General features: G+C 37.5%; 1 protein-coding gene across 1 annotated transcript; it reads right to left on the minus strand.

Annotated features, from left to right (window-relative positions):
- Nucleotides 1–637: 637 nt before the first annotated feature.
- LOC113352403 (cytochrome P450 CYP82D47-like) lies at nt 638–2,396 on the minus strand. The gene is made up of 2 exons (XM_026596223.1): nt 1,383–2,396; nt 638–1,267 (listed from the first exon to the last, which is right to left on the minus strand). Exons 1-2 carry the CDS (start codon nt 2,394–2,396, stop codon nt 638–640), a joined length of 1,644 nt encoding a protein of 547 aa, XP_026452008.1.
- Nucleotides 2,397–21,743: the final 19,347 nt, after the last annotated feature.

Genomic DNA, 21,743 nt, shown 5'->3' on the forward strand with positions numbered 1-21,743 from the left:
GATTACATATTTTAATTCTTCTGTAAAATTGTATAGGATTTACTTCTTTCCGCCGATGAGATTGGACTTTAGATTTGTGATTCTTATGTAAAGTTATTAGATTTGAGATTCTTGCGAAAAGTTATACAAGACTCTTTACCAGTCCGCTTCTTTAAAGTTCAGATTTAAGAACGGGCACCTAGCTCAGCTGGTCATCCTCGTTCCCCAAAATTGCATGCGTTTCAGGAGGTCCCAGGTTCGAGTCCCCCAATGACGTAATATTACAAAAATTAACATGGAAGGTAGAGTTAGTTTGTACCCCTTGTGACACAATCACCCCATCCATTTCGGCTCCTTTAACTAGGTTATCCATGAGGCTCGCTGGTAGGCTAACACAACAACCCGTTCAATTAATATAGTAGTATGTCGTTGGAGCTTAGCTTGTTAGGCTTCCAACTAATTTCACGTAATAATCATTATCCAATAATATAGAAAAAATTGTTTTATTATTTTATTTTTAACAAATTTTGAGACATTATATACGGCAAAGAATATCTATCCTCTCTACAATTATTGGGATATTATATACGGCAAAGAATGTCTATGCTCTCTACAATTATTGGGAAGTGTTTAAAAAATAAAAATTAGGGAAGTAACTTTAACAAGTATAAAGTTCAGAAGGGAGGCGAGGGGTGACCACTACATCGAGGGGAGTGGCTTTTACGTTAGTTAATCCAATGCTCTCAGTCATGTCAGTTGGTGCTCCTGTTGGTGTTTTGAACTCGAACCCGTGTATCAAACGAGCTAATGCCAAGTGCACCACTTGCAGAGCGAGTGATGAACCAGGGCAGGATCTTCGACCCACCCCAAACGGCATGAGTTCAAAGTTCTGACCTCTAACGTCCACGTCTACATGTTCACCACCCATGCAAAACCTCTCTGGTTTGAACTCTGATGGGTTGCTCCAAACCCGTGGATCACGTTGAATCTTCCAGATATTCAACACTAGTTGAGTCCCCGAAGGAATGTGGTAGCCAGCGATGGTAGAGTCTTCAATGGATTTTCTAGTCGATAGTGGCGCAGCTGGGTATAAACGCATCGTTTCCTTTACTATGGCTTGGAGATATACGAGGTTCTTGATGTCAGAGTCGTTCACTTGTCTGTCTTTGCCAACGTGGGTGTCTATCTCATCATGAGCCTTCTTTAGCATATGCGGATGGTTTACTAGTAAAGATAAAGCCCATAGTAAGGTAACCATGGTCGAGTCACTACCAGCAAGGATCAGTTGCTGCAAGGACACAACAGATATTGTTAATATATATTTTAGCTTTGGTATAATAGGTGCATGACAGAAGAATTTTAATTAGCAAATAATCTATCTGAACGAATAACATCATGCATACCAGACAAGTAGCTTTCGTTATTGTATCAGCATCGAAATTGTCTTCTGTGACCTTCATCGAGTCCCTTTCAAAGACAGACAGCATCACGTCCATGAAGTCATGCGCTGCTTCTTTCTTCTCTTGATAATTATCTCCTGATGATACGCTTATTCTCTGTTTCCTCTTCATTTTATGTTCTTCTAACCATTCGCTTACTATACAATCCAGATCTTGTCCTGTTTTCTTCATCTCCCTTTCGTAACCACCAAAATCTATCCACCCTTGGAGAAATGGTATGGTGTCCGATGGTACGAACACAGCCATCAACCTAAAAAATTCTTTCAGCGCTTTCTGATACCTCTTGGTAACTGCATTTTTCCCTCCTGATTGATCAGAAGGACCGCAAGTACTACCAAAGTATCGCTTACCTGCAATCACCCTAACAGAGGTATTCAACGTGAAAACCTCAAACCATTTTTTCATATCCACCAAACCCCCCGTACTGCCACCAGCTACAACGTTCTTGTAAAGTTCATTAGTGGATATGTTAACCTCAGAGTCCCACACATGCTTTATCAACTCTAACCTACTGTTAGAAAGAAATTCTTGCTTCACCATCTTCCGAAGTTCCCGCCAATAATGTCCGTAAGGTGAGAACGCATACATTGCGGTACCGTAACCCATGTGCTTCATAGCTATTCGAGTTGGTCTTGAGGACCATACCCTATCGTTGTGGCCGTAAATTTCCCTCGCTACCTCCATAGAACTTACTACAATTGCTGGTTTCAAACCGATTCGGAAGGAAAAGATTGGTCCATACTTGTCGGCTAAGTTACCCACTGCCACGTGAGGAAGGTCTGATCCCCTTAAAAGAGGGAGATGACCAATTATTGGCCATGCACCCTTCGGTTCAGGCGCCCTATTACGACTAGATTTTCTATTGATCTTTGTTATCAAGGAATTGAAGAGTAGAATGCAGAGCAGCACAATGGTGGTTGTGAAAAAATATTGCTGGTAGTTTGGAACAGAATCCATGGTTATTTGTTAGCTAGCTAGATATGAGTATGGAAGTACGTTGCTAGTTAGGATTTCCTTAATTATGGTTATTGAATCAGCTGCGTGCTGTTTATATAGTGCTGCATAGTTACGAAAGTTCGAAGAAAGATAATCCAGGGAAAAAAGAAAAGAAGTCCTAAATGCTACCATAGACACTAAGGAAGAAAATTAAGGAGTTGCCATGAAAAGAAATGACGTGCGTTACCCATCATTGACTCATATTATAATAACATCAAAAGAATTTCTTCTCATTGACCATTGTTCTTCTATAAGCAGTTGTAAATTATACTACTTAATTAGGTGTAGTTCCTTATCGGAAAAAGGGACATGGATTAACACCGATAGAGATAAGTACATATGGCCGCCGGAAAAGAAACGAGCACTTCTTTTAGGTTGTACTTCAGTGAAAAATTCAAGGTATAACACGCCTTTGTAATATTGTTAGCCTTAGGCGTCTTTTTTTTTTAATATGTTAATTGACCGAGTTTGATATACATTTTATCTTACGCATAATAATAATTAGGTAAAAGTCGTTAAAGTACTCTTACGTCAAAGTGATGGCCAATTCTTACATTGACCACATACAAAAATAAACAAAAGAAAATTGACCAGGTACTTATTCTCGACTTTCAACATAACTGGGGGTGGTCCTAAAATTTGGGGGTAAACAACCATAACAAAGAATCGATAAGAAGAGTAAACGGGAGACCTGATCAAAACATTCCAGCGTTTCCAGTGACGTCGTCCTAGTATTAACTTAACTCAGTCCTTATTCCCGATTTTCATTTGATTCAAAGAACAAAAAAGCACTCTTGCTATACTGCTGATGGAAATTCAACGAAGCAATTTCCCTGAATTTCAACAAAACACATGGCTTTGAACAATCCATTCCTAATTCTCCATCGGTATGCATGCAAATTCTCATTGTTTTGCTGGCATACGCACTAAACAGCGTGCATGTGTACCGTTTTTGGGTACCATGGTGTAGGTTTTCTTTTTGTTGAATGGAAGAAAACTAGGTTTCCAACTGTTGAAAATAGGAAATGTACCCGAGTCCAACAATTTTTATGCACGGTTTGATAAGTCCAAGGAGTACTCGAGGTCATCTCATGGGAAAGTGTATGTCCGATTTTCTTAGTCAGATTTTACTAACTGGGGAGTCCATATAGAAAATCAAATGAGATGTATTGCATTTTTACTTTTCTATTTTATATTAAGTGTAATCTTCAGCTGGTCATCCTCGTTCCCCAAAATTCCATGCGTTTCATGAGGTCCCAGGTTCGAATCCCCAATGACGTAATATTGCAGAAATTAACATGGAAGGTAGAGTTAGTTTGTCCTCCTTGTGACACAATCTCAGCACCTCCTCGGTTCCTTTGACTAGGTTATTCATGAGGCTCGCTGGTACGCTACCACAACAACCTATTCAATTAATGTAGTAGTATGTCGTTGGAGCTTAGCTTGTTAGGCTTCTAATTAGTTTCATGTAATAATCGTTATCCAATAATTTAAGTGTAATTGTTTGTTTTTTTTGAAGCATGATTAAGGCAATTGTATGCCATCTCAAGGATTTGTTTTCATGGCGGGTGTCATGATAGTCTCACAACAATTTCTTCAACATGTATCAATGGCGGCCCCTGCATGATGGTGGGGGTAATGAAAAAAGACCTTTGGGCTCAAGTGGACGGGCAATTACGTACCTTTGTCGAGTTTGAGTGGCACTTAGGCTTATAACCTTGTTCTGGTGTAGGTTATCTTGGAAATTTTATTTTTGTTTCTCTTTTATTAGTGATACTGTACAAGGATGAAATATGGGATGAGAGCTTGTTGGAGTATGTTCTTTCATCTCTTTGTTTGTATGGGTTGTTATTTTGCTTACTCTTGGTATGCTTTTCAATATATTATTACATTTGCAGATCAAAAATAAAAACAAAAACAAACATATATACCATTTTGTCTTATGAATAACGCGTGGAAAGTCAGTCAAGCCATCCGGTGGTCAAGTTCAAACACAAGACAACGCATTTATTGAGGTAGCAGAAGAGACTCAATACAGTTGTAGAAGAGCGTATGCCATGTCAGAGCTTCGAATGAAGCTCGATTAAGAGTGCGATTCGACAGAGGATTTGGCACGATATATCTCGATGAGACGCAAAGGAAAGACTGTCCGAGAGATAATGGCGTACCACACCACCATAAATCGAGGAGTACCATATGTTCGGAAGAGTTTATTTGCCTATAAACACCATTCCATGTAGAAGGAGACATACATTTTTTTAGATAGCTCTGCTATTATGATATAGAGTCTAAGTAAGAAATAGTGAAGTGAGAATTTGTAATCTCGAAAATGGTAAGACCTTGAAAAATATTAATAAAAATGATACTTTCCAACCGTGGATTTAAGTCTTCATGGCCGAACCACGTTACATAGTTGTGTTTATATTTACTTTCATGTTGTTTGCATTTTGATGTTAGATTGTGTTTCCATACTTGTGTTTTTTTTGTTTTTTTTTAAAGCATGAAATTTATTAGATTAGACTGAAATTAAACGGGGGTGTGTAATATCCATATCTGCTATTACAACAGAACTGATAGATTGCGGAATTGTATGTTCCCATACTGCTGTCGTGAGTCTCCCTATGGAGCAATCATCTGCTGCTCGGTTTGCTAAACCATCTGCCGCTTGATTTTCTTCTCTGTAGACGTGGCTAACGGTATATTGCTAGATTTGGGCGAGCCTTTATTTGATCTCTACAACCAGGTCAGATATATACCAAGGGGGGTCTGTATCTGAGGTTATAAATATCATTAAATTTTCCGAATCCATTTCAAATTGGACTTTTGACCATCCTCGTTCCGTCGCCGTTTTAGAGGCTATGTGCATGGCCAGGTCTCCGCTGTAAGAGCTGTGGTGATGCCTAGAGGTTGTGATATTGCTAGGATAGTGTTGGTTTCCTCATTTCTACAAATAATACTTGCTCCCGCTATTCCGGGGTTTCCTATTGTTGCGTCGTCCGTGTTGATATTGATCCAATCTTATTGAGGCTTGAGACATCCTACAAAGATGGTTGAAGTTGTTACTGTTCTTTGTGTTGGGTTTGGATATGGATGCATCCCATGGAGCACCGATGGGAGGTGTGTCTAGGCCCAAGAATATTCATGCTGGAGCTTGATGGCCATTTGTATTACGTTGATCGGATTTTGTTGTTGGTGGCGATACATCACATCGTTCCTGGTTAAGCATAAGGACCAAAATAGGAAGCAGAAGGTTGTGGTTATCGGTGCAGGAACTTTTTTTTGAAGGAGTTCAGATATGGTTGTTTGGTGAGGTAGTGAAATGGGTATTCCTTGCGAGGCGACGTGAAGGTTTCTGAGATGGTTTAGTAAGAGGTTCCAAGAATCTATAGCTGTCTGAAAGTGTAGCAGGATATGACTGGATGTTTCGGGATTAGAACTGCATTGAGGGCATATGTTGGAGTTGGTGAGATGGATGCGATGAAGAATGTTGAGGGTTGGAAAACCCTCATTAATTGTTTTCCACAAGAAAAGATGTACTTTTGGGGGACATGGGAGTGTCCAAAGGAAGTTGGATGGTGGAAGGGGTTTTTGGTGAGTTTGCGCAGAAGCGTTAATGAGGCAGTTGTATTCTGAAGCAGTAGTATATTGTCCTCTTTTTGTAAAAGGACATATGATCCTATCGGGTTGATTACTATGTGGGATGTGGTTGTTGATGATTCATTGAATTATGGGGTGGGGAAGTAGGCTTAATCTTTCATGATCCCAATTCCTGGATGATAGGTCGATGATGTCTGCTACTGATTGTATTGGATAACAAGAAGCTGGGTTAATGGTATTTTGAAATTGTGGTATCCAATCTATTTGGTAAAAGAGATGTTGTTTGAAAAATTTTATGAGAGAGGCCAGTTGCCTCCACTGAGGGATAGGGGAAGACGGGAGTGGTGGGATGTTTTCGAAAATGGGGGTTTGATCAAGGTATTTTGCATTATATAGTCTGGCTAAGATAGAGTTAGGGTTTTGCTGAATGTGCCAAACTCGTTTCATCAGTAGTACTTTGTTGTGTTCCTTACTACTTCGGATACCGAGCCCTCCCTGTGATTTGGGTTTGTGGAGCTTGTCTTTTCCCAGTGGGTGGAGTTTTCTGATTGAAGAATCGTGACCCCGGAAGAAGTTTGTCGTGATACGATCCATTTTTTTGTGGGTATGAGAAGGAATGATTTGGGTTTTCATGAGGTGGTTGGCAGTAGGGGTTAGTGATGATTTTATGAGCTCGAAACTTCACGATTGGTTGAGGCATTTGGTCATCCATACTTTATGCCTTGTGTGCCAGCCGTTGAAGTAGAGGGCAAAATATGTGTCTAGAGGATCTATCATGTTTAAATTGTACTCCTAAATAGGTAGGGTATTCAATGTTGTTGGCATGTTGAAATCTTGGGTTAACTTATCTATCTGGGATTGTTCTAGCTTCGGGTGATGTATTAGTATGGATTTAAAGTTGTTGATGTGTTGACCCGCCGAGGTGTCGTAAGCCTGTAGCAGTAGTTTGAGGTGATTGTTGCCTTCTGGAGTTGCTTTATATGTTTAGGTTGTTACTTTATTAGTCGTTAGATTTATTTGGGAGTGGTATTGAGATTTTATGCATCCACACCATGGATAAATCATTTTGTCTACTAATTTTCTTAAAATACAAAAGAGCATGATTAACAGCCAACATGGTGATAGTTATATGGGATACGAATCTTTATTGTTCTCGTTTAATTGACTTTTAGAAGTAAAAGTGCAAGGTTTATAGATTCTTACTATTTTATCCTTTATACCCACTTTCGTAGAAACGTGAATAAAACATATATAGAAAAGGGACGTTGGATGAGAACATGCATGCATAATCGATGTGCGTTTTTTAGAGGACAGTGAATGATGCGACATTTTGGCCACCTATTATGCTAAATTCGAACCATCGAGTTTGTGAATGAATTGGTATCATTTGGTGACAATTTTTTGCACCACTTGAGTAAAACCAATGACGGAGACCCACATCGCATCATATGGATCAATAGTGCTTTATCTTGTCTTTGTGGTGATGCATATGATGTTACGTGAATTGGAACCCACTTAGAGGGTGGGCCATGTATCTTTCAACTAAATAATTCTCATCTGATCATATCACTATGGAAGAGTTGCTTAAAAGCGAATTACTGCACCCAAGTAGAGATCTAAACTCACGAATAAGCTAAAACATAATTAAAGAGACACTAGGAAATAAAAATTTGTAATTCATTGATATAAATTCTCAAGTTGGGATTCTTTGAAGAATCGTGGATGGGATCCTTAGAGCGTCCACAATGGACGAGTAAAAGGTGCACCAAAACTAAATTTGGTCGAAAATTCAATCGCAGTCAACAAGAGTAAAACTATATTTCGTGGGTTTTTTTAGGGTTTCGGAGTAAATTTGGTCGAAAAACTGGAGTAAAACTAAATATAGTCGAGCGGAAATTAAAAGTGCGTCTGGTATCAGGCGTAAATATTATCTACGTTTGAAACGCGACGTAGATTAGAAGTCTGTTCCATGGTCAAGCTTTAATTGAATGTTCGCTACAGATGCGCATAAGTTAAATGTTCACCCCATCAAGCGCATATACAATCTCCGCCCCAAAGAAAGTAGCATAGGAAGTGATACTAGTATAGGAAGTGATGCTATCAGGCGGTGATATTATCTTTTCATGTCACTCAAGCGTACCTTTACACCTCCACCCGATAATAGACGTAAATTAAATCTCTGTCCCATAACAGGCGTTAATAGTATGTACGCCCAACTGAAGCGCTGGCTTAGACGTCCGCCTCGGTCTTAGACGTAGATTAAAATTACGCTCGGTTTCAAGCGCTCGTTAAAATTATGCTTGACCAAATTTTTCTCCACCACCATGGCGTGCAACCACTTACCAACCCATTTTTATTTTTATTGTTTTAGTTTAGTTTGATTTCATGATCGTGGACGCTCTTAGATTTGAGCCTTAGATTACATATTCAATAGGTTTGGTGGACCGCTGGATCAGAATCTTCTCAACGGTTCGGTGCTCTTCAAATGGTACATTATCTAAGTTACATACATTATAAAGTGATCCTAGAGTTGGACTTAGGCTTAGTGTCTTATAACAATACGAGTTTTTAGGCTACACACTCAGGAGTCCCTAAAGTTCACAAAGTTGGTACCAAAAAGTTGTATTACTCTGTGGAACAGGATCCAGTTTCCCACCGTCCCTGACGGTCATCCAGGTTGCCACTCGTAAGTGGGATGCTAGCCGGGCCTGACAACACACACCATTAGACAGTTGCCAACGTGTGGGATTAATCAGTCCCATTGTCTACCCACCGTCCCAGACGGTCTTCCGAATATCCACTCGTAAATGGGGTGCCACTTAGGCCAGGCAAACTCACAGCACTCAAACAAGCTCAACTCAATTCGCATAGTAACTGGCATAGCAGTTACAAACTCCTTTCTGTGCAAAAGTTGTCCTACTCTCCAACTTTATTTCTGTGACGCCCCAACCTAAATACCTTCTTAGCTAGAAGGAGTACCACCTAATTGAAGCATCGGAATCCAAAAATTATCGATCTAAAGAACCATCTTCACAAAAAGTACTAACAAACAAACCCAAACTCTCTGATACAGTATATTTGAAAGGATCTCATGTTATATGAATATACAAATGTGTTGTCTTACAGAATAAAGAAAGAATACATATAATAAAAGATACACGATAACACCAGATCTGGTAAAGCACTAAGCTACGAAAACGGATATCTTCTCGCGCTCATTTTTTTCTGATTACTTAAAACTGAAGTGGGAATGAGTGAACACATCATCCCAGAAGGGTGCTCAATGAAAACATGTAACTCTCAAGTAATTACTTTCACAGTTCTACATGAATATAAGTTGAAAGAAACAAGAAGAAATTAATCTAGTTCAGCAATTTATGCATCATGAAGCAAGTGTCACTCTAACCTCACCAAACTCATTGGAGAAGACGACGCGAGAGCAACCCTAATCAATAATAATAACCTTGCCCACACAGAGTGCCCATACAAACCATGATTCAGAACATTACCATCAAGATCAGAAAGTTAGACAAACAAGTATAATATGCACACGAGTGATTCCCCCAATTAAAATAGTATATATAGTATTGAAACGGATGACTTACCGCCCTATTAGGTACTATAGCCGACGAATGACTTACCGCCCTACTATCTTAATAAGCAATAATATTCAAACAGGTGACTTACCGTCCTACTAAATGAAATAGTTATAATAATATTCAAACGGATGACTTACCGCCCTATTAATACTATTTTCAACGGATGACTTACCGCCCTACTTAACTTAGCTAAGAGCCATGGGGAAACACAAACACTCTTCGCGGGGAAATCATATAACGAATATTACACACACGCAATTACATTCCAAGCAACATCTTATGCAATTAGAATATACACTCATACAATTAGTAAAACACATCATGCTCGCAAGGAAAATAAAGTCAATGATTACAAGAAGGTTACGAGAGTTCCCACCTGATTTGATGACAAGCCACGCCTACCTTGAAGTCTAGAATCCACTAGTTCATCCTTTGAATCGAGCGTTGTTAATAAAGACTAACTGTTAATCACACAATAAATCTACGAGTTTAGCCAAAAGGCTCATACAAGGTTCATAACATAATATCATACAAGTCTCCAGATATGGGCTAAGTCAAATAACTAATGGTTCTAACTCTATCAATGGTTCTATCATTTGATATTAAGCACTCTAGGCATAAATAATTATCTACTTATCCAAATAGGGTCAAATTGGGTATCATCGGAAATCCCTCGGAAAACCCTACAACTTTACAGAAGGAACCAAAAGGTAGTTCGGATCATAAGTGGTCCAAAAACTCAAAATAGGGTTTCTATCCCTAAACCCAAGCCCATTGGGCCTGACCCGAGACAGCCCGCTAATCCGGCCCAATAACCCATATCCTGACCCGTCGGGTCAATCCACGACCCTACCCATTAACCTGTTTCCTGACCCGAATGGTCTGACTCACTAACTTGGTATGTCTCGGTCGAGTCAGACGGCTGACTCAATCAACTTCTCCACTGGACAGCTTGGAAATATTCCAAGTGTTGGCCAAAAATCCATATTAAGTGGTCTACTTTCAAGGTCTCTAGATTATATCCTATAAATTCAAAATACACAAACTTAGGTTCATTAGAATCATGGGATCATTCTCTACAACTTTATCCTACTGAATATTTTCCAATTATAATTCGAACCTATCTAGTAAGTCTCATAAACATTGACACTCGTGACTGATAACACATGGTATTTGCTGCGATGACTAACTTTCTAACGCTGATAACTAGTTCTCTACTCAACCGATTTGGACAATCTTTATATCTGCATAATCACCACCCGATATACTACAAAATACATTTCTATATCCAGTTATTACTCTATGGTACCTATAAAAGTCTCTAGATATAGGCCAGTTAACAAAGTACCATGCACATAAAATTATGATTATCGATTATTTATTTATTTTGTTCGGTAACGATTAATTTCATATAGAATAGTTAGTATAAAGTACAAACCCCAAACACATGCTTCTAAGAAAGAATCCCAACAAAGGAAAGACATGGACTAATGTAATAAGTACAAGGCCCAAACAATGTTAACTCACATTACACAATTCTGAGAGCCCAACATAGAAAACCCTCTTCAGGACAAATGAATTGCCCAAAATTACATAGAAACCCTACTAGCCCTAAAAGAGCTTATCACATAGAAACCCTAGCCCTAAAATAGCTATAGAAAAGTCTTCCAGCAACCTGAACCCTAACTCCGCCGCCGTCGCCGTTATTTCCAGATCCACCATCATCTAAGAATCCACTGCAGAAGCTATTAACGTCCACAACCAAGCCACCATAACGAAATCCGTCGACACTAATTTCGTCAACCTAAACAAATACCTAGGGTTGATGAAATCAGTGATTTCGATTTGATGTTGATTGAAACAAAAAGAAGAAAAGGGAGCAGATACCCAAATTGTATGAAAATCATGATTATCATACTATTCATAAACTTAAGAACTTGATCTTTTTAATATAATCTTGTTTCTAACACATACCCAAATCATTATAAACATATAAAAATTATTTAAAATGGTTACCTTAATTGGTTTACTAACTTCCATCATCTCCATCCTCTTAAAAATTAATTCATCATCCTTATGATCAAGAACATCATTAACATATATAAATCCTTCCAAGCTCGTCTCCCAAAAATCATAACCTATTTTCTACTGATCTATTTAATAATTACTCATCCTCACCCTATTCATATATGAACTTTTTAACCCCCATCAATATCTAGAACTCAAGTTTCTCCATAACAATTTCTTAAACTCTTTTCTTTTTCTCTCCTTCTCCTTCATTCTTAAACTAATTCTTCCTTTAAAAACAAACAAAACAAACTCTCTCTATGACTAATATCCCTACTTCATCAACAGTTCCTACTTATTTTTCAAATGAGATAAGTTTCACACAAAAAATATCTATTCCTTTAACTAACCGTAATTAGATGACTAATCTTAGCCTAAACATGATTAGCTATTAATAATTAGGTCTAAATTAATTAATAAGTTTCTAATATTACCAACCACTCAAAAATACTAAGGGACACCCTTTTACTAAAGGAAGGTCCGGTCAAACTTACTTTGACTTCATGGTCAACAATGTACTGCCGGTCAATGCTCATGGTCAACTCCGGTGGACTAATTTTTGTTCCATCTTCCGAGTTTGGTTTCTTCTTCGTCCGGTATCCGATTTAAGCGTTTGAGTAGTCCATTTCGCATAAATTTTCGAGATATATCTAATGGTACTAATTGTTTGTTCAAATTATTACTTGATTAATTTCTATTAAATTTATTGTTCATAATTAATCAGTTACGTCATTATTGGCTAAATTGTCACTTGACCGGTCTAATATCGTTGACGTGCTTGCGGGTCTTTACAATTTCCTTTTTGAAGAAAAATTACTCGTTGAAGAGTCCAGTCCGCACAGTCCCTAGAGTTATCTCGGAACTTGCTCTGATACCAACTGTGACGGACCGGAAATTTACGCCTGGCGCACCTGGATGCGCATGCCATAACTTCCCAGATGCGCTATGATGATGCTACAGTCCGGGCCTTAAAGCTAGGAAAATGCACGTCCATTTGCCCATGCAGGCATGCTCCGTAAGCATGATGCATCTAACTTAGCTTCCACAACGTTCCAAACTTACCCTTGTCCACAAAAGAGTATAAGGCCATAAGGCCAAGGCCAATACATATTTGCATGCATCACTGGCTTTGCCTCAGCGTAGGGAGTTCATCACTGAATTTCCTATCTAGACGAGTAACCGTCAAACTGTCGAGTCTTGTCCGGGTATAAGGCATAAGCCTTGGACTTAGGCATAGGCCACTCCTATCCTATTGTCATTTCCTTACTCCGCTTACTAACTATTTGTATCTTGATAGGAAGTATGAACATCCACTTGATGGCATGCAACTAATCCTCATCAAGCTTGGCTACAATCATCTCTTGCATCGAGCTACCGATATTAGATGATACGAGGGGCCAACGTGCTGGACCAGCTCATTGCGGATGCCTACGTACCCTTCCCTACTCTAAAGGGATGAAGCATTGACCGTAGTTCATCAAGAAGGACAGAAACTTAAGAAAACTCATTTGCAAGGCTTTGGCCTAGCAAAAATGGTAATGGCCTAGTCCATATTGGATGTTTTGTCAACATGCACAAAGGTTACGCATTACTGGGCCCGCGGCATGACATAGTGATGCCTAAGCATCAAATTCCCTCTTCGCAAGGCTACACATCTATGAGTGAGGCTTACGCATCATTTATATTCTTTCGGCTAAGTTATGAAGCTTACTTGGTGCATAGTCCGCATATGAACCTTCAACCGACTACCCCTCCCTATATATGTTAACTTGCAATTTTTACAACTTTGGAAAAGGGAGAGGATGAACATTCACCAAATTCCACTTTTGAGGTGCTTGCTTCACTATTCATTTACAATGATTGCGCACAATGATGGCGTGCAATGATTACGCGGCATTCTCTAATCCAGCCCGCACTGGCATATTGCACAATGATTGTGCAATATTCACTCAGCCAGCCTGCTCCGTCCTGATGCACAATGATTGTGCGAAATTGGCTCTAGACCAATCTTCCGCATGATACGCAATGATTACACTGCAACGCTCAAGGCCATCTACCCAACTGGCCTAATGCATCATGATGATGCAACATTGGCTCTGGGAAAATATTCCTCTTAACGCGATAGAAACTTGAGAGGAATCATCATTTCATGCCATGTCGCATCTTTTAGCATTCTCCATGCTAAAAACACGGGGTGTTACACTTTGTATATACAACATCGACATAATCTATTGTATTTAGTTACTTGATTATGTGCATTATACAGGTGTGATTTCATCCTAGGAAACTATGTATTATTACATTAGTTTAAGGAAGTAGATGTATGAACTTGTTTCATAATCGAAAGGGAAATCATGATGTATTGATCCGGTTCTTCATTGAATATTTTGATTGATCAATACAAGATGACTAGGTAGAACCAATCTTAACTTTGGTTTAGAGATGAGGTATAACTGGTCATAACCTATGATACGTCGCTAGTTGTAATCGGTCACAAGCTACTTTGGAAATCAAAGTGTAACCAATCACAAGCTATATTGGAATGCAAGTTGTAAATGGTCACAAGTTACTTTGGAATCCAAGATATAACCGGTCAGAAGATGAATTGGGAAGTTAGTTGTAATCGGTCACAAGCTACCTTTGGGAAGCAAGGTGTAAGCGGTCAAAAGCTACTCCGGGAAGCAAGGTGTAACCAGTCACAATCTACTTTGTGGAGTAAGGTGTAACTGATTACTATCTATCTTTGGATTCATGTTATAACCGGTCACAACATATTTTGGAGTGATGGTATAATTGGTTCCATGAGAAAAACCAAGTATCCATGGTTCACATATCTCTTCATGATGTGTGTGAATTAGGGTTTAGGGTTTGCCAAGATGATAAGCTTCTAGATGTAGGCATTATTTGAATATGTGCACAACTCATATCATTAATTGTTCAAATATATTCCTTGATACTCAAGGTGATCCCAAACCGAAATAATTAAGGAGAACTTAATTATGATATTTGATTTTATATGCTTTCATTTCCATCAATAAAAGCATATACTCTAGAAAAGGGTTATTAGTTAATGTGCTAGACTAATAATAAAATTTTGTATGAGATATTTCGGAAATAGGGTTCAAAATTAATTGGGAATAGGAAAACCGAATTGCACTTATTGCATATCTTGAAAATACTTTTGGTTTTGGAATTTTCTTGTTGTTCAAACAACCTTGGTCTATAAATAGTTGAGTTTTCATTTCTTGCAAACCATCCTAAGAGCCAGGCAAACTTCAATCATAGAGTTTCTGGTGCAGCCGTCTATTAGGAGAGGAAAGTACCCTAATTAGGCGAAATCTCTTATGACCGCTCGTTTAATACTTCTTTGGGATCAAGAAGCTCTACGAGTACCGTTGGTGGGAAACTAGATAATTGCATTGTTATTTTATTTTTCGATTATTGATTTGATTGGCTAACGGTTGTTGTAACTTTGATTGCACCTAGTTTGATTATTCTTGAGAGCCTTCTCTTCTGACATAAGGGTCACTCAAACTAGATCAAAGTATCGACGGGATCTTTAGAATCATATAAAGAGCTAAAGACATCTTGTGATAATCCATTGTTAACAGACTCCGTTCTGTGTGCGATTGATCACAAGAGGATTCAAGTTTGTGTTGTGCAGGTTTAAAGAAGGCGATTGAAGACGAAGAAGACGAAGAAGATTTTATTATTAGTTTTTTTATCTTTATGATTCTTGTACACACATATTGATTGGCTGGGATCCGACATAAATTAGATTTATCTAATCATAAATTCGTACATATCGGCAACTATCATTTGGTGGCATTTTTCAGTGTACGAATCTGATAGTAAATAAATATGAATCTAAGTTACTGATTTGGATTGATCTAACCCGACAAAGGAGTTTATTAGATTAAAAGGAAGAGCCTTTGTCAAACTGATTATATTATCACTAAGATTGAATAGAGTTGTTACCAAACAGATTTTGATCCTTTACTATTTGGAATACGAACCAAAGGAGTTGTGATTCACGTGCGCGACTCTCGAATTCGAAGGCGCGGGGATACTGACGAAACTAAGTAGCTAGGGGTAGTTTGTTTGGTTTCAAATATACGAAGTTGGTATTAGATTTTGTATAGCAGCTTAATTCTGAGAGTATTCAAAACTGGAATAAGTCCTGAGGTTTTTCTGCATTCGCGGTTTCCTCGTTAACAAAATCTTTCTATGCCATTTACTTTATTATTCCACATTATAATTGTTTTATTATAATTAAAGTAAATTGCACTAGTACGTTAATCTGAATTACTTGACTTTGATCATAATAGTGAATCGGTTTTTACCATAAATATTGTCAAATAAATATCTTGTTGTTGTATTATCTCGACCCCGTCCATAGACAATCACACAAGGTATAGGACTTAAGTTGTTTTGTATCGACACTGTCCATAGACGATCACTGGACTTATAGATTGATAAATAAAAGATTGTGGTATATTTGGGTATCGTCGTCTATTCAAAAGTAATTAAAACCACATTAGGATTAAACTTTGATATCTAAGGTCAGACACCGATTGACCCCGTCCAGCCAACTTGGTCGGCCAATATGACCGGAATTTTACCTTCCATGGAGGACCAATCACGTTTCTCAGACTTGGGATGTTACCCCTCTATTGTCCTGACCAATCAGATCGCTTAAAGATGGAAGGATGAACTTACAATGACCGGCCAAAGTTAGTCGGACGAACTGATGCAAGCATGTGAAAGGCACATGCGATTATCTAAGAAATTTGCATGTGAGAAACGTTGAATTCATCAGGATAAGGCTCTACAACAATTAATGGCTAGACCTGAACTCTGCAACGGGGCTCCTAATTCAATTTTTTTTGTTTATGAGTCAATGTACTCAATATTTATTGACTCGAAGCTCTTTTTTATTTGTATTTATTTTCTTGTAAACCGGATTCATTTAATTATTAATTATGATTATCTATGGCCGAATCTTCCTCTTTCTAAGCCTGGATTTTTGCCTTCTATCTTATGATGACCTTTTCATATACTTTCATTCATGCTTATTTTGGTCCAATCCGTACTTATTGAGTTCAGAAACCTGGTTCCGGACAAACAAAAATTCCTACTAGTTCGGTCTTGAAGTAAGGGGAAGCGACTGGCCCAAAGAAACAAGGAAGAGAGAGGTTTGGTTGACCCTAAACATCTCTTCCTATTCCGGACTCTCAAATAAAATAAAATACGATGACCCATAGCCCATTTTTTATGACGGTGACAAAAATATAGATTCGAACGAAGATTAGTCTTTAAAAAAAAATTATTTGGATATTGTATGTAATAAAAATGTGAATAAAGTATTCCGAAAATAAAGAAGAAATTAAGATACCCAACTTTTCTCCAGTAATCCTATATGGGATTCACTCCTGTAGAACTCGCAAGCTACTTTCTAGTAGATTCCAGTTATTCCTTCCCTACTAAAATAGATCAGACAAACCATATATCTTCTAGCTCGAATAATTATTGTTACAAAGAATAAAATAAACCATGCAACGATTTATTCGTTGCAATATGTGTTTCAGTTTCATTTATAGCAGTTGCCACATATATAAGTATTGCAAATATTGTTACAATGCGCAAGAATAAAACATTCAACGCTTAGCGACTGTAATAGTTAATAAAAATTGCAAAAACGGTTGCAACATTCATATTTAAAGCAAACCACGCTTTTCAAGTGTCGCCATAATCATCAACGACTTCCTATTAGTATCGAATTCATGACATTGATGCATGCAGCCTATTCCAACATTTCATCTCACATGACCTAGTCATCAAAGGATGCCACATATTGGTGTTAGTCGATTATTGCATGTGATTCATATTATCAGTCATATTTCTATAAAATTGACTTGTCATTTGTGATTTTTCACACATGCAGTTCACATGTATGAAGAAAATCAGTGTTTGACCTACTAAACACTCATGTGTGACGTCACTCGTTAATATATGCATGTCAACTGATTGATGCCTGTGATCTCTCACATTCTATCAGAGAGTCTTAGATACTCAATGAAAAGCCTAATTAGATAAATATATATATATATATATATATATATATATATATATTTATTCATTTTAGTCTGTCTGTTATATACAATCCTCACCAGTTATATCAGACTCATCAACACTTGTCAACCTCTTCAAGACAGGCATGATAAGTCATCAGTCGTCCTAACTATAAAAGTCATCTTTGACTTCATATTAAGTTAGTGCTTTCTACTAAAATTACACGAGACATCAATAATATCAAAAATGGGAGATATTCACTTTATTGGTCTGGTGGTCATTTCTTCCTCTGCTTCCCTCCCTAAAACCAACTCTTCTCCTTTGTTTGTGACCGAAACAAGACTGGAACCGCCATTTTTTGGTTTAGGTCAGTCTTGAACATATTGATCTCTCGAATCTAAGTTTTTCTGTATAATACATTTTGTTTACGGTTCAGACTTATTTTTCTTCAACCTATCCCATTTTACCAATTTAACCGGAATCAATTTTTACCCACATTGTGCAAAACTAGCACTAAAACGTTCCAAACATAAGACATGACATGTCCACATGTTACCCAGTAAGACATGACATGCAGATTAGTTGTAGACACATACCAAAGTGTTAATAAGTTGCAAAATATGCCAAATTGTGTAAAAAGCTGCAACTTGTGCTAAACTGTGTTAAAAGGTTACAACGTGTGCTGAAGTATTACAAATCTTGGAAAATACGTTCTTACACGTTGCAACCACCTAACTCATATAAAACATGCGGGACAAAAAATTTAATATTCACAATGAAAAATAATTATGGAGATAGTGATCTTCAGATCAACCCATGTAAAATATGACGAAAGTTTAAAATAATGCTTGTTTTTTCAACAAAGCCATACTCTCTTACGGGCGACCAAAATATATACGCACCCCCTGGTCGCTTATTCAGATGCAAGACAAGGAAATCATCTTACGAGGCTAGTTACGATACAAAAATAAAGGCATGAAATATTGAACGCATACCTCGTCTCCAGTACGTCAACCCTGTCATGCCTTTAATAAAAGCAAACCATGCAACGGTTTATTCGTTGCAATATGCATTTTAGTTTCATTTTAGAGCAGCGGCCACTTACATAAGATTTGCAAACATTGTTACAATGCGCAAAAATAAAGCATACAACGCTTTAACGACTGTAACACCTAATAAACGATGCAAAAACGGTTGCAACATTCATATTTAAAGCAAACCACGCTTTTCAAGCGTCACCATAATCATTAAAGGCATCAATGACTTCGTTTTAGGTATTGAATTCATGACATTGATGCATGCATCCTACTCCGATATTTCATCTCACATGATGTCATGAACAGATTCACAGAAACAACTACTTTCAGTAACCTACTCTCCTAACTCAAAGAAGAGCCTGATAATCTCATGATTATTTTCAACATATCTGTTCTTACAAAACTCTGGCCAATAAATAGCCGCAATAATACTAAATCACCCATTGGGTGCTAATAACTTCTCAGGCGCCCTAATAAAGGAAGTAAACTAATTGGATCAGATACCCCAAGTGGGCTACAAAGAGTAACAGGCCCATAACAAACTTTAGCTAAATTTAGATTCTCTAGTTACATGACACATGACCTAGTCATGAAAGGATGCCACACATATGTGTTATCCAATTATTGCATGGAATGCATATTAGCAATCATATTTCTATAAAATTTTCTTGTCATTTATGACTTTTCATACATGTCGTTCACATTGTCAACAGTCAACAAGAAGGGAAGTTTTTGACCTACTCAACACCTATGTGTGACATCACTTGTTAATAAATGCATGTCAACACTGATTGATGCCTGTGAACTCTCACATTCTATCATAGAGCCTCAAATGCTCGACAAAAGGCCTAATTAAATGAATATATGTATATATATATATATTAGTCTGTCTGCTCCATACGATCCTCACCAATCTTACCAGACTCATCAACACCTGACAAACTCTTCTAGACATGCATGATAAGTCATCAGTCTTCCTAACTATACAATTCATCTTTGACTTCATATTGAGTTAGTGCTCTCTACTAAAATTACATGAATCATCAATAATGTCACAAATGGGGGATATTTACTAGGGCATTGGTCTGGCGGTCATTTCTTCTTCTGCTTACCTCCCTAAGATCAACCCTTCTCCTTCGTTTGTGACTGAAACAAGATTTGAACCGCCATTTGTTGGTTCAGGCTAGCCTTGCACAGATTGATCTCTCGAATCTAAGTTGTTCTATACAATACATTTTGTTTAGGGTTTAGACTTGTTTCTCTTCAACCTACCCCCTCATTTTACAGGGTGTTAGTCAATTGAGTTTTTTAGGGAATTTTAAAGACATTCCAAATCTCATGTTAGTCGATTGGGAGTCTTTGTAAATCTTCGAAAGTTTCTGTTATTGCATAGTGACTTTCTGAAAGTCTTTAGAATTCTCTGTTATTGGATTTGGAATTTCAAATCAATGATTTAAAGTTATGGGAGATTTTCAGAGACTTTTAAATGAAAATATACCATAAAAGGCTAAACAAAGTCTCTTCAAAATAGGTGATATTTGGAGAGACTTTTGGATATTTACAAAAATAAAAAATAAGGAAATAATAATAAACCAAATAAGCTATAATAAAATCCATGTATATTTAAATAATAATAAATATTATCTTCCAAAAACTCAACATTATGCAAGATCTCAACCCATGCATTACTTTCCTGTTCAATTTGGTTTAATTTTTCGGTTGACAAAATAGTCACAATTTCTATTAGGCGCATGTAAATTTATAATTTTTCATTAATTATGAAGATGGTGTGTGCTCTTGTTGCAATAAACCTATGGATATTTTTGGTGATCATGCATTCCATTGTGCTAAAGACGTGGGCCTCAAGTTTCGCCATGACCTGGTTCGGGATGTGATTGAGGATATTTTCTACAAAGCGGGGGTGCCTGCATGTAAAGAGGTTTCTTTGGGCCTTTTGTCGGAGAGTAACAAGGACTTACGTCCAGCAGACATCCTCATACTTAACTGGGAAAATGGTCAAGATGTTTGCATGGATGTCACAGGTGTCTCGCCCTTTAGAGGTGAGGGGGGTTCGTTCTTTCGTCCCAGGTCAAGCCATTTCGAAGGCTATTACGCTTAAACGTTCTAAATACTTGAATGAATGTACTTCAAACGGGTATGGTTTGGGCGTTTTAGCTTTCACCACCTTGGGGGAGCTTGGTGAGGAAATAATTTGTTTTTTTAAGCGTTTAAAGAACTGTTTAGTTAGTAATGATGCTGGTAGTGGCTTAGGCAGTTTTATTTTTCATAGGTTGGGAGTTGCTATTCAAAAAGGTGTTGGTGCCCAGCTTGTCGCTCGGTTACCAACCAAATCTTTGTATGATTCAATGATTTGCTCTTTATTAATTATGACATTATCTTTTAATTATTTTCTTTTTTTTATATTAAATATATGAATTATTTGTGATACATTAATTTTATAAAATTTGAAAAAAAAGAAAGATTTCTTCTTATTTGTTGTATGGAAGGTAAAATTCTTATATATTTTTTTGTCTCCATGACTCACCGAGATTTCTAAAAAATCATACAGAAAGTCCCCAAAAACCAATAAACTTACAAAAAAAATCTCCCCAAATCTATTACAAAAAGAAATTCTCTGGGTATCTCTAAAAATCCTAATTGACTAACCCCTTGTAAACATTGAACTGTACGAAGTTCTAATACATGACATTACAACTACATAAAATTGGCAACGTCTTGCATTGCTAATATTGGTGTGCCAATCGGACCCTATACAGATGCGACTTAGCTTGTGTAACACCAACATCATGAGAGGCTTGTTCTCATGACCCTTACAGATACGAACTTTTAGATGTGCATGTGGAACTTAGCTAGAAACCAGATCATAAACCTTCCCGTTTAATGCATTTGACATTTAAATGTGCACATTTTTTTGT

Source organism: Papaver somniferum, chromosome 2 (assembly GCF_003573695.1).
Source record: "Papaver somniferum cultivar HN1 chromosome 2, ASM357369v1, whole genome shotgun sequence".
Taxonomy (NCBI): domain Eukaryota; kingdom Viridiplantae; phylum Streptophyta; class Magnoliopsida; order Ranunculales; family Papaveraceae; genus Papaver; species Papaver somniferum.

What these genes read in the sequence shown, in the direction of transcription:
- LOC113352403 (XM_026596223.1), bottom strand. Translation starts at nt 2,396, where the DNA reads ATGGATTCTGTTCCAAACTACCAGCAATATTTTTTCACAACCACCATT. An exon ending in TAACGAAAGCTACTTGTCTG is followed by an intron (nt 1,268 to 1,382) that starts GTATGCATGATG and finishes GTGTCCTTGCAG; the next exon opens with CAACTGATCCTTGCTGGTAG.